Source organism: Diabrotica virgifera, chromosome 2, assembly GCF_917563875.1.
Source record: "Diabrotica virgifera virgifera chromosome 2, PGI_DIABVI_V3a".
Lineage (NCBI taxonomy): Eukaryota > Metazoa > Arthropoda > Insecta > Coleoptera > Chrysomelidae > Diabrotica > Diabrotica virgifera.
In genome coordinates this window covers 248,656,629-248,671,561 of record NC_065444.1, presented here as the reverse complement: position 1 = coordinate 248,671,561, position 14,933 = coordinate 248,656,629, and the positions used below count along the sequence as shown (strand labels likewise).

Below are 14,933 nucleotides of genomic sequence, written 5' to 3'. Positions count from 1 at the left end.
AGGTTAATGAGTAAAAAATATACTGGGTGTTTCATTAAAAAAAATGTCAACAATGTTTTTTATTCAAAAATCCGCCATTTTTTTAAAATCGATATAAAAAAAATTCAATCCATTCAAACAAAACTTTTTCTAAAATAACACATTTCAGCGAAAACCGTATATTTCTATTTTGAGCCGTTTAGAAGTTATAGGCAGTTAAAATGGGGGGAAATACAGGGTGGTTCATCTTATTCGCCTCGGTGTCTGTAGGGAAAACCACTTAATATTTAAAAAAATATATTTTACAGAAATATACAGGGCCACTAATATTACAATCTAAAAATAATGTGAATTATACAGGGTGCTCCAAAAAGACTGGTATATCAAAGTTATATTTTTTCTTATAGAATGCCTTATATCTGATGACATTATTGAATTGACGTTAAAAAATAAACTATACTTTCATAAGGGTTCCCTATACCTAAATACAGGGTGTTTTGATTTATTTCGATTTTTATAAAAATGTAAGGTTTTAGAAAAAAATAAATATCTACGAATCTAAGAGTCAGTAACAAATTATTTCTTGGATCCTAATAATAGACTATTTGGTATACTTAAACACATACTTATTGCAACAAAGTTTCTTACAGGGTGGTCAAAATATGGGATTGTTCTATTAACAAATTCAAGTTGTAATAACTTACTTATTTTAAATAGAACACCCTGTATCTTACTAGTCTATCGCGTAGAAAATTTACTTAGCTTTCAATTTGTATTAGGGTTTCCTATACCTATCTTTTTACAGGGTGGTCAAAATATTAGATTGTTCTATTAACAAATTCAAGCTGAAATAACTTATTTATTTTAAATGGAACATCCTGTATCTTACTAGTCTATCGCGTAGAAAATTTATTTAGCTTTCAATTCTTATTAGGATTTCCTATACCTATCTCCCTTCATTTTTTAAATATTTAAACATGTCCTAATTTGTAAGCTTTAAAAATTAGAATTAAGTACCTATGTCGTGGTTATGTACAACACATCATTAACACCGGCAATATACTTAGACAGGACACTGTCATTAATAAAATTTTCATTGTTATCATGTAGTCACACAGAGTGTTGTATTATTTTAGTTGATTTTGGCCTACATGTGACATTGAATAATATGTTTATATTAAACTGCATACCCTATATTAGATGCCGTATTCTGGAAGATATTTAAATTATATTTCATTCCGTATAAGTATTTTCCATATCTTAAACCGACGGTTATTACGTAAATTTAAGAACAGCACTTTTTGTTTGAATCTTTGGATCGCAATTACAAACAATTAAATGCAATGGCTACTATGACGAAAACGAGCCTATTGTACAAAAATATGTAAAAATGGGTATTTACAGAATAACATGGGAATTTATATTTACAGAATAACATGTGTATTGATAATGTTTACATGGAATTGAAGAGATTTTAAATATCTTCCATTATATATAATAGAATATCGAGTATGTCATTTAAAATAAGAACACTCTGTGCGATTAAATGATAAAAATGTGAATTTTATTACCGAAAGTATCTTGACTAAGTTATTGAAGTATATTGACGGTGTTGGTGATGTGTTGTACATAACCACGACATATGTACTTAATTCTAATTTTTAAAGCTTACAAATTAGGACATCTTTAAATATTTAAAAAATGAAGGGAGATAGGTATAGGAAACCCTAATAAGAATTGAAAGCTAAATAAATTTTCTACGCGGTAGACTAGTAAGATACAGGATGTTCTATTTTAAATAAGTAAGTTATTACAGCTTGAATTTGTTAATAGAACAATCTAATATTTTCACCACCCTGTAAAAAGATAGGTATAGGAAACACTAATAAAAATTGAAAGCTAAGTAAATTTTCTACGTGATAGACTGGTAAGATACAGGGTGTTCTATTTAAAATAAGTAAGTTATTACAACTTGAATTTGTTAATAGAACAATCCCATATTTTGACCACCCTGTAAGAAACTTTGTTGCAATAAGTATGTGTTTAAGTATACCAAATAGTTTATTATTAGGATCCAAGAAATAATTTGTTACTGACTCTTAGATTCGTAGATATTTATTTTTTTCTAAAACCTTACATTTTTATAAAAATCGAAATAAATCAAAACACCCTGTATTTAGGTATAGGGAGCTCTTATGAAAATATAGTTTATTTTTTAAGATCAATTCAATAATGTCATCAGATATAGGGCATTCTATAAGAAAAAATATAACTTTGATATACCACTCTTTTTGGAGCACCCTGTATAATTCACATTATTTTTAAATTGTAGTATTTAACGTCCTGTATATTTCTGTGGAAATTTTTTTTAATATGAAGTGGTTTTCCGTACAGAGACCGAGGCGAATAAGATGAACCACCCTGTATAAGTGGACACCCGGTATAAGGATATTATACCAACGATGGCTTATTAACTTCATTTGCGGGATCAGGAATCGCATCAGGTTTGCTAAGTGTAATGGGTGGTGCTAATCCAGAAGTGACGACGAAGACATTTTGAGTTTTTGTATCCATCTTTTCTTCTTGGCAGTATAAGACAATCCTCTTAGAACGTACAGTTAGTACAGCAACGGACAGGATTAAGAAACTTAGACTCACAACTGCCGAATATCTTATTCTGTATTCACAACAACTGAACCAGTATAAGTATATTAACCACAATAGGCTCCGTAACTTATAAAAGAATAAAAGGTAGATATATACTTTCATGTGTTTGGTGGTTTTTTTGCTATTCCAGATCATATATAGCTGAGGAACAAAGGCCACAGATTCTAGGTAACCGCCAAAATCAGATAGTATCTAAAAAATAAAAAATAATTGTAAGTTGAAACAAAAACCAGATTACCAAAAAAGTATACAGCTCTCGGACCGAACCATGGCCGGTGAGATAAATCCTGTCTGCGTAAAGTTTAGGTGGGTGTACGATAGGGTTACCAAACGTCCCATAAAAACCGTATTGTCCCGTTTTTGAAAAATCGTACCCGGGCTCCCTAAAAAGTCTCCCGCGACCTCTAAATGTCCCGTTATTACGTTGGGCTGATGATACACTGATGATACACAAAAGCTCCAAAAATTTTGTCAACATTTTTTAATAATCCTTTAGCTGCTGCATACCTATGGTTTGTCCATAGCCAATTCAATATTTTTCAGGAAGGAATCAAAATGATTGAAGGTAAGACCAGAGCGGATCTCTTACGCGGACAACTTCAATAATTATAATTGATTTATGCTCCTTCTCAAATATGACCGAAACATTAATAAAAAAATTAAAATATTTAAAAATTTCAAAAAACATCGAATTTTTTCTACTTTTTTTGTTTATAACTTTAAAACGATTTATTTTGGAACAAAGTCGTACAGAAATAAAATAAAGATAATTAAGTTTTGTATGATATAAGACTGGTAAAAAATGTCTTAAATTATTACCATTTTTGCAAAATAGTCATAAATACAAAATAAGCCTGTTTTTTTAAATGTTTTTCCACCACTTTGGTTGCACTTAGAACCTTCGTAATTCGCTTAGAAAATTCTTACAACCTACTTAAACCGTCCACCACATTTCATTAAAATCGACCTAATAGATTTTGCCTAATAATTTTGCCATCTAAATTTTTTTATAAAAGTTTAAATGTTTTAAAAACTTTCTGAACAAAAAGGAGACCGTTTAAAAGGTTGCTAATTTTTTAACATATAAACTGGCGCTCTATCTATCTAATACACCTTACAGAATTAAAATCGGATTATTTAAGCAGCCTCACCAATATTCCAAATTTAACACATTTTTGGCTTATAAACAAATTAGTTTTGTCGCCGGGGGGGAGGGGGGTGTAACGTAGATGGCCTTACCCAAGCCTTTTTTATGTATTTTGACCCGTAGAACACGAATGTTTTGGGTAACAGTTAATCCGGATGTCGATAAGATTGTTATAAACAAAAAACTTAAGGAATTACATAACAGAGATTTTTCGTAAAACAAGACAATTTTGTATTTTTTGAGTAATTCTAAGCAAAAAATGTTCTTACAAGTTTTTTCGTAGGATGCATAGTTTTCGAGATAAACGCGGTTGAACTTTCAAAAAAATTGAAAAATTGCAATTTTTGAACCCGAATAAGTTTTGATTAAAAAATAAAATAGCAATTCTGCTTACAGCATTTGAAAGTATAAGTCAAATTATTCCGGTTTTGATTATTTGCATTGATAAAAATTAATTCTTTTATTGTTAAACAAAGCTATTTGTTTATAAGCCAAAAAACTGTTTATAATTTTAAGACATTGCTGCGGCCGCTTAAATAATCCGATTTTAATTCTGTAAAGTATATTAGATAGGTAGAACACCTCTTTATATATGTAAAAAAATTAGCCAACTTCTAAATGGCCTACTTTTTGTTCAGGAAGTTTTTAAAAAATTTGAAATTTAAAAAAAAATTAGATTATAAATTTATTATGCAAAATCTATTAAGTCGATTTTAATGAAATTTGGTAGACTCCTTAAGTATGCTATCAGAATTTTCTAAGCGAATTACTAAGGTTCTAAGGGCCACCAAAGTGGTTAAGGAACATTGAATAACAACAGGCGTATTTTGCCCCCTAATTTTGTATTTATTGCTATATTGCAGAATGGGTAATACTTTAAGTCATTTTTAAGCAGTCGTGTATCATACAAAATTGAAGGGGTGGCTTCAATAACCAGGTACAGTGGAACCTCGATAAGTCGGCCCCCGATAACCCGGAAGTCCGGCTAACCCGGACCGATTTTCATCAGACAAACATTTTAACAATAAAAATGTATGTATTATGTTAAAACATTTTATCTGCAGCCTCTTCTGGAATGTCTTAAAAATATCGAGTTTCATTGATAAAACTTCGCTTCGACCATCGTTAATATTTGAGAGATAATGGGTATTTGTGTAATTTGAACTATACGATAGTAAAAATGACTCATGGCACACGGCGTCGGCGGCAAAGCGATGTTAATTATCTGGGGCTATCGCAAACAACAGACACCTGTTATTCCTTTATTTATTTCCAACTGTCTTTTAAAAAATTATTTTTTAAACAATGGTCTTTTAAACAATGAAAGAGCCACTGTTCTTAAATAACATAACATTGTTCCGATGGCAGACGAAATTGACACAACCGAAACTGACGAGTTTTTCTGCCTAGAAATGAACAATACTCTATACTGTCTATCTATACTATACTCTATAAAACTATAGGTAAGTTAGATGTGTACTGTGCATATATATTTCATGTTATTTTAATTATAACGGACTTTATCTATAAGTATACCGTATTTTATTAATTTTTACCATGCTTTCCGGCTAACCCGGATTTTCGATAACCCGGATCGGCCGCGGTCCCGATTAATCCGAGTTATCGAGGTTCCACTGTAGCTCCAAATTTTAAAATTTGTGGGAAATCGAAAAAAAAAACTCCTAAAAATTCAAAGGAGGATTCTCCAGGAGCTGCCCGGTTCTTGCTACAAACCGAAAGCAAGGTAGCTCCAAATATCGTTGCCAGTTATGTGCCGTTATTAAGAGATACCCGTTTGTTGCAGGGAACGATCGGCCGATTTTTGTTAACAGTAAGTGGAGCTGTCTGGTTATTGCAGCCACCCCTTCAATTCAATTATCTTTATTTTATTTCTGTACGACTTTGTTCCAAAACGAACCGTTTTAAAGTTATAAGCAAAAAAATTAGAAAAAAATCGATGTTTTTCGAAATTTTTAAATATTTAAATTTTTTTATTATAGTATGGTATAGTTAGACCCAAACCCAGACATCCAAAGTGAAAGTTATCCTCTAACACCAAATTGTTCTATATGGTCCATATAATGTTCAGAAAAAACTCACATTATTTTGAGCGTCGGGTTTGGGTGGGAGAGGGGGGAGAAATCTGTAAATTTGTAGTTTTTTAAGTTTTTCGTCAATATTTCTAAACCTATGCGGTTTAGCATGAACAACCTTCTATACAAAATTGTTCTACATTAAATTTGAAATGAAAAAGGCCCTACGAATAATCCTTCTAAAATGAACGGTTCCAAAGTTACGGAGGTAGTATAGTATAATTGGTCCAAAAAAAGGCCTAACCCAGATATCCAAAGTAAAAGTTTTCCTTCAACACCAAATTGTTCTATATGGTCCACATATTGTTTAGTAAAAAGTTACACCATTTTGAGCGTCCGGTTTGGATGGGGAGATGGGGGAGAAGTCGGTAAATTAGTAGTTTTTTTACGTCTTTCGTCAATATTTTTAAAACTATGCTTTATAGTAAAGAATGTTCTATAGAAAAATATTCTACATAAAATTTAAAACAAAAAAGGTTCTATACACAATTGTTATGAAATCAACGGTTCCAGAGTTACGGAGGGTGAAAAGTGGAGGTTTTCGATACTTTTTATATTCACCGATTTCTCCCCCCTCTCCCCCAAAACCCGACGCTCAAAATGGTGTGACTTTTTTCTGAACATTATGTGGACCATATAGAACAATTTGGTGTTGGAGGATAACTTTCACTTTGGATGTCTGGGTTTTTGGTATAGTTATACCATACATTGCCCAAAAAATATAAAAAGTATCGAAAACCTCGACTTTTCACCCTCCGTAACTCTGGAACCGTTGATGTTTAACAATTATGTATACAAGATTTTTGGTTTTAAATTTCATGTAGGACATTTTTGTATATAACATTGTTTACGCTAAAGCATAGTTTTAGAAATATTGACGAAGAACGTAAAAAAAACTACTAATTTACCGACTTCTCCCCCATCTGCCCCAAACCGGAAGCTCAAAATGGTGTAACTTTTTACTGAACAATATAATATGTGGACCATACAGAACAATTTGGTGTTGGAGGAAAACTTTTACTTTGGATGTTTGGGTTAGACCTTTTTTTGGACCAGTTATACTATACTACCTCCGTAACTTTGGAACCATGCATTTTAGAAAGATTATGGATAGGGCCTTTTTTATTTTAAATTTAATGTAGAACAATTTTGTATAGAGGGTTGTTCATGCTAAACCGCATATTTTTAGAAATATTGACGAAAAACATAAAAAACTACTAATTTACCGATTTCTCCCGCCTCTCCCCCCCCCCCCCAAACCCGACGCTCAAAATGGTGTGACTTTTTACTGAACAATATGTGGACCATACAGAACAATTTGGTGTTGAACAGGGGCGGCTCGTGATAGTACAAGATGGTGAGGCACACTACACTTGAGGAATATTATTATTATTATTATTATTATCTTCTCTTTAATGATCCGAAGGTCGATTTTGTGACATCATAACATGAGGCCGTCTACAGAACATTGCCGTATTTATTTTAACGCTTGCAAATGATATTAAATAACTATTTTATTGGCAAAAGAATAGCAACGAAAGCCGGATACCATTTTAGGTGCCAGGCTGGTATTTAGAGAGAGACAAATTGTTTCCTGGTTAAGTCTGTGATAGGTTCATACTCATAGTAGCTGTTTTTTAGCTAAAAATAATTACTTATACCACATATCAAAACAGTATGCATCAGATGTTTCGTCCTTCCTGGGTCTCATCAGCGTTGTACAGCCATATTAAGCAAAATTTACATTAGAAAATAGGTACATGAAAACAAAGGACAACAACTGATTTTGTTTAATCAGTTGCCAAAATGAAATTATTGTACCCAAACAATATACACCTACAAACACGTGATAATTTTATTTTAGAACCAATCTTATATTGTAAATGTATCTATTGAATATAGGGCAATACAAACAAGCAAAAAACAAATTACTGTTATATTATAAGATTGATTTTTATGTTAAATAAACTAAGGGTTACATTTTGGTTTTTTTTTTGGTGTTTATTTTATTATAAAATTATAATCATAAAATGAAAATAAATAAAATAAAGTTATTTTTTACGAAATAAAAGGCAGATGAGAAGCACTGAGTTTTATTTAATCTTCGAAAGTACACTTTCGCTCCTAGAGCATCTTCAAGAGCATTTCGTCAAAAAAAGGAAGGTAAATTATCATATATCTAACAAATACTTAACGTACACTACACGAAGGACAAACAGATAAATTTGAGTGCCGGTAATTTTGGTACTTCTACATTTTGAAGATGGAGGTACAAACAGATAAATTTATCTATTTGTACGTTACAGTGTAGTGTACGTTCAGTATTTGTTAGATAGGTATATGTTAATTTAAGTTGCCACCACTTCAGATAATTAATGACCTTCCTTTTTTTGACGAAATGCCCCTGAAAATGCTCTAGGAGCGAAAGTATACTTGGGCAAGGCAATATATTAAGTAAAACTTAATGCTCGATATTGGATATTTATGTAATTTGGTATGTTAATATTTATAAAAAAACAAGTGGTACCCTATCTAATGTTGTTCTGACATAAGTAATTAACAATTATTAAACAATTACTTAAAATGAAATAAATTAAAAAAAAATTTGGCCCGGGCAGATATTATTTTCGATTTTTTGGATCATTCGAAACAAAAAAGGACTTTCGTAATTGAAGATCTATTTACAAAAACAACATAGGTAACTGTATTTTTAAAATTTCTGTAATTTGTTTGTGTAAAAACCCAATTTCTATAAAATAATTTGGAAATATTTAATAATAATATTATTTATAAATATTATAGGTATAATATCTATAAATACTATCTATAAATAATATAATTAAAATTTTCAATTCTTTCATAGAAATTGTATTTTTACACTAAAAAATTAGAAATCCTAAAAATACACGTATGTTGTTTTTGTAAATAGCTCTTCAATTTTTCTCTAAGTTAATCGTTTTCAAGTTATAAACAATTTAAAACTGAATAAAGAACGAAAGATGGCGATTTTCAAGGCTTTAAATAAAGAGTAAAAAATATTACTTTTTGGTAATCATCAAGTACCTAAATTCAAGTTCAAACCTTCTTCTATCAGGTCCCGGTAAAAATTTTTCCATGTTCTACTCTAAAATATATTTTTTTAATTGTTAATGACGAAGGTTCCTTATTGGAAGACGGGCGATCGGGCTGCACTAGCAACTAAAAAACAATATTTTAAAATGAAATAACTCCAAGATACTTATCAAAAACTGATAGAATAATGTTTGAACTTGAATTTACGTAGGTACTTTGTAATTTCAAAAAGAATATTTTTTTCTTGTTTTTGAGTCTTGAAAATCGACATCTTTCGTTGTTTCTTCGGTTTTAAATTGTTTATAACTCGAAAACGATCAACTTAGAAAAATTACAAAATACGACCTTTTTGTTTAGAATGATTCAAAAGATCTAAAATAATATCCGTCTGGGGCGAAATGCTTTTATAACAGGTATATAAAAAAAGTAATTTTTTAATTATTAATTATAGTCAGAAAAAAATTAAATTGGGCACCTCTTGCTTTTTATAATTATTAACATACTAAATTACATACATCCAATAATTTTTATCCATTAAACAGATCGGTGCAGTTCGACCCTATACGCTTATATTGTATCTAACTACTAAGAGGCATGCTTCAAAGGATATCTGAATCAGCGCGGTGCAGCCTCTGAAATTCTTGACAGGTTAAGGTTCGGAGCTCCGTCTATTAGTCCCTTTTACGAAACGTAATATGCTAGGCAAGGGAACTATGAGAGGCTTGCTTCACCCGGCTTCACCTAACAATTTGGGAGATATACTCGCACGTGGACCACAAAGATCAGGGCCGTACCTATTATTATTTTTTTCTCATAAAAGTTATTTAGCAAATTTCAAAAAGTTAAATTGTATGTAAAGAATTGAGGATGGTATAGAGAAATAAGGTAAATAGTCGATTGTATACTGGTGAGGCACTGCCTCACATGCCTCATAGGACAAGCCGCCACTGGTGTTGAAGGATAACTTTCACTTTGGATGTCTGGGTTATGCCATCTTTTGGATCAACTATACTATACTTATGGAGACCTACACAGAGGAGAGGAATCGAGATAGGACGACCTTGAAATTTTTGTACACAATTTTGCCTGTTTGCTTGGTTTCTCGCTAGGGCGGCGGTGGCGTAGAAATAGATGCTACTTTTGCATTGGAGTGAATGTGAAAATTTCGAAAATAATTAATTATTCGTAGTTAATATAAGATTATTGGTTTTGGTGGTTAATATTATTTAAATATAAGTGCCAAGAAAGCTTACACTAAAAGAACTTGCTTCGTACCGGGATTTATATCGAGTTATCGTTCCGATAAAAAAATCAAAAGGGAACTTAACGAAGTTAATAAAGACTTTTTATAAAGATTTGTCTTTATGTTATTTATAACGTTCGTGGATTAAACCTATTCGTTTGTATGTTATTTCCTTCGGTGTAAATAAAATTTGTGCCTATTATTGGTTTTTATTTTAACCTGAAAATTATAGTGATAATAGTAGGACGATCTTGAAAGTTTTTCTGTCGAAACAATGCATTTTTTGAGACAAAATATTTCACAAAAATTAACATTAATTTTATAAAAGTCAGACTATCGTCTGCGTAGTTTATAGACATATATTTTTATTAACTAAATTTAAACATCTGATAGGTAAGCTTTCAGAATATAGATAAATGAAGTATTAAAAAAAAGCAGTTTAAATTTTGATAAAAAGAATACCTAATTAAAAAAAATTGATCAATAAACTTCAAATTATTTAAATAACTTTTTAAACTTTTTAAAAACAATTACGTACAGTTAAGTCAATTTTTTCAACTAACAAACTTTTTAATATCAGTTACAAAGATATTAAAAAATTAATTTGCCGTTGAAATACCATTGGTATATAAATGTGGCAGTTAGATAATGTGACAAAATATTTCCGCTTCAAAATAAGCTGTCCTACATATTAAAGTAATGATGATGTCACATCTCCATCTACAATGGTATATAAAGAATACACTTTTTACCACACGTCGATATGTTATAAGGTTAAAATAATTTATTTTTGGCATAAAACATATTCAGCTACAATCCACCAATAAATTAATGTCTAATTACGCTAAAAACAAAAATAAAATGAGTTAAATATTAAATAAGTCCATAAGAGCTAATGTATTTGTAGCACCTATTCGAACACTTGCGCCTCTAGCGGCGATTGCTGAAAGTTGAATTAGAGGTTGAAAAGTTAGCCCACAAACGATGCATTGCGTTTCCACTCCTTCTTAGGGCCAATTTCTCATATCGAGTTCAACTCCAGTTTAACCTGAACTTCTAGTAAACGTCAGTTTAAAGTCAAAATCGTCTTTCTCAATTCGCACGATCAACCGATGGCAGTTTAAACTTAACCGATGCTTGAACGGTGGAATTCGGCCGTTCAAAGATTTCAGAACTCAGTTCAGATGATTTCATGGACTACGCATGCGTTGTATTAACACGAAACGCTGTCATAATATAAATATATCCTATTTTATTATATTAAGCCAAACGATAAACGATAACATTATTTTTGTTTTTATAATATTTATTTACAATTATTAAAATTACTATTTGATTATAAATACTTAAATTTAACTTTATTCAAAAACAGCATAAAAAAGGTAGTTCAAAATGGCGACAGTTTTTTACCTTTTGCCATCTATTGGCATTTCTCGAAAGCTGTAGAACGAGCACTGACATGAACGCGCAATGAGAAATGCATTCCAAACAGAACCGGAGATCACCCGTGAACCCGGTTCAACTGAACCATAGATTAACGCAGGTATGAGAAATCGACCCTTACAGGTCTCCATAACTATACTATTAATGTTCCGGGCATATTTGAGAAGGAGCATGTCAATTATTATTATTGAAGTTATCACCTAACTTTATCTGCAAAAATCCGAATGTCCAGATCAGGATCAGCCCTAGTCTACTGAGAAGCAGCTGTAATGACATTAATTTATAATAAATTTTGTGGAAGTATTGAAAACACAAATTTCAGTGTTTTATTGTTAGAATAAACATATTGACTGATGCAGAGTCGGTCTGAAGCTATTTTCTTGTGGCATCTTATGCAATTTATTATTTTAGTTTGGAATAAGCCACAATTTTAGCTTAAATTAAGTTTATTTGACGTTTCAACTTTCCCTTCGGAATATTATAGTGTATCAATATCACTTTTCTTAGTCGACAAATTTCACCGTCTACGAACAAATAGAAACAGATCTATTTAGTACTTAGTATAAGAAATTTCAATGAAAGTAGTAATTCGCCAATAGTGTGAAAATTAATAATTCATTCTTTTATTAATCTCAGACTGTTAAAATCAAGATATTTAAATAAAATTTTATCAATATTTTATATTACCTTATATCTAATTATTCATTTTTGTTTCAGGTATGTAATTATTTAAAAATTTACTAAAATTGGTAAGTTAATTACAGCATATTTTGTAAGCACTCTGAAAATAATTATAAATTATGTATTTACAGTAATATAGTACTTACAGTATATAAAATAGCAAAGAAGATCAAGTATGTAAATGCCAGAAATATTTGTCAACCAAGGATCAGAACTGCTACCGGAAATCACAATAGACGAAATAAAACTAGCCCTAAGAAAAGCTAAGAATAACAAATCTTTAGGCGAGGATTGTGTAGTTACTGATGCAATCAAAATCGGAGGCACCTGTCTTCTTAAGAAAATAAAAAACCTTTTTTTTAACATGTGCCTTTTAGATAGTAATTAGTAATATACCCGACAAATGGCACAATACTGAAGTAATTCTATTGTACAAAAAAGGAGATCCCCATGAATTAGAAAATTACAGACCTATAAGCCTTCTTAGTCACTTATACAAACTCATTACAAGAATGGTCACGAATCGCCTTGAGAAAAAACTTGATTTCTATCAGCCAATGGAGCAAGCGGGATTTCGTACCGGATTTGGAACAAATGATCACCTACAGAGCATTAAAACGGTAATAGAAAAGACTATCGAATACAATCGACCACTCGTTTTGGCTGTTGTAGATTTCCATAAAGCCTTTGACACGGTAGAATTTGACAAAATTCTAGAAGCACTACAAGCATGCCGCATTGACTACCGATACACAAGGTTAATTCACAATACATACAAGAACGCAACTATGCCAGTGAAACTACATAAAAACACGGACCATATCCCAATCGGCAGAGGAGTCCGACAGGGCGATACCTTATCGATCGCCTAAACTGTTTAGCGCAGTACTAGAATATGCTTGTAAAAAACTTAACTGGGAAGAGCGAGGCCTGAATATTGACGGTAGAAGATTAACAAATTTGAAATTCGCAGATGACATAGTTTTATTCTCTGACAACCTTAAGGAGATATGTACAATGCTACATGAACTTCAGTTAGTGTGTGCCACTGTAGGTCTTAAAATAAACATCCAATAGTCCAAAACAAAATTCATACCTACTTACTAGCAGAAATATCAATATTGGAGACAACGAAGTAGAGCTAGCGAAAAAATACATATACCTTGGACACGAAATAAAGATTACAAGAGATAACCAAACATGCGAACTACGAAGAAGAATAATACCAGCATGGGCATCCTATGGAAAACTCAAAGACATCTTTAAAAGCGATATACCAATTTCTTTAAAACGTAAACCATTTGACCAATGTGTGTTGCCTGTGACGACTTATGGTGCCGAAACTTTGACATTGACAGCTACAAAAAATTCTGCAAATAGCCCAGAGGGAAATGGAAAGGTCAATGCTGAGTATATCGCTTCGTGACCGAGCTAGAAATGAAGACTTAAGATGAAGAACAGGAGTTACCGATGTAATTTCCCGAATTGCCACACTGAAATGGAACTGGGCCGGACACGTCGCCCGAATCAGTGATGGGAGATGGACGAAGAAATTACTTGAGTTGTGGCCGAGATTAGACAAAAGAAGTAGGAAAAGAATTAGGAAGACCACCTACTCGTTGGACTGACGATCTCAAGAAAATGTCTAGAAATTGGATGCAAAGTGCTCAAAATAGAGCACAATGGACAAAAATGAGGGAGGCCTATGTCCATCAGTGGACGCAAAGGGCTGGATGATGATGATGGTGATGATGATGATGATGATGATGACTTACAGTATGTAAAAGTCAAATGGAATAAATTCATTATTTCGTGAATGGACGATTTTGGAAATAAATCCCGAAACAGGTCGATTTTTATTTTTAAATTATGATTTAATTTCAAATATACACACTAGTGACGTCATCCATCTGGACGTGATAACGTAATGCATGATTTTTTAGGATATGGGTGGCGTACCTTTATTTAATGCAACGACCAACTCAGTTTGTCTCAGTTGGTCGTTAACCTCTCACCTGAGCACTACGTGCCATTTTCGAGCAAGGATGAAATATATTCACATGGTATTCAAATAATCTTAATACATCGACTTAATGTCGCCTACTTTTTAATGTTAAATGTATCAATAATATAATCTAGAGGTTTTTTGGCTGTGGGGTAGGGGGAAGGGGGTGGTGGGTTAAAATTGCGGTGAGTCTTAATTTTTTAATCACATATAACGTAAGAAAATAAAAAAAAATATTCAGACTGTATCGACTACAAAAAATATGATTAGACCCGCAAAAACCCTTACGAAACTTAAAAAAACATGGTTTTTGGGGGGTTTAAAAGTGTTTTGCCCAATTTTTGAATATCGTAGAATACTCAGTTACTTCAAATTATACATAGTCTATCAACAAAACCTTGAGTTGATCTATTTTGATGTCTATAAAATGGAAAATCCCCAAAAACCACCTGAAAAAACAGTTTTCCGGATTTTTCAAGATGGCGCAGTTGACGGAAAAATCTGAAAAAAATTAGAGGGATAGTTTATGATAAAATACACAAAATTCAAAAAAAAACTGGACCTGCAGCCATCTTCAAAAAAAAAGTTATAAGCTTTAAATAA

The 14,933-nt window shown here is 31.7% G+C and overlaps 2 protein-coding genes and 1 long non-coding RNA gene across 5 annotated transcripts in view; 1 reads left to right on the top strand and 2 right to left on the bottom strand.

Moving 5' to 3' along the window:
- LOC114327300 (ER lumen protein-retaining receptor) overlaps window positions 1-14,933 on the bottom strand; it is a 129,128-nt gene that overhangs the window by 69,287 nt on the left and 44,908 nt on the right. The window lies entirely within an intron of this gene.
- Window positions 1-14,933, top strand: part of LOC126880525 (uncharacterized) — a 77,344-nt gene that overhangs the window by 30,629 nt on the left and 31,782 nt on the right. The gene's annotated exons all lie outside the window — the stretch shown is intronic.
- Window positions 30-14,933, bottom strand: part of LOC114327303 (ER lumen protein-retaining receptor erd-2.2-like) — a 43,083-nt gene continuing 28,179 nt past the window's right edge. For both annotated transcript variants that reach the window (XM_050644430.1, XM_050644429.1), the window contains exon 3: window positions 30-2,838. In XM_050644430.1, the coding sequence (XP_050500387.1) occupies window positions 2,431-2,838 (408 nt within the window). In that variant the 3' untranslated portion in view covers window positions 30-2,430. The remainder of the gene's footprint in view (window positions 2,839-14,933) is intronic.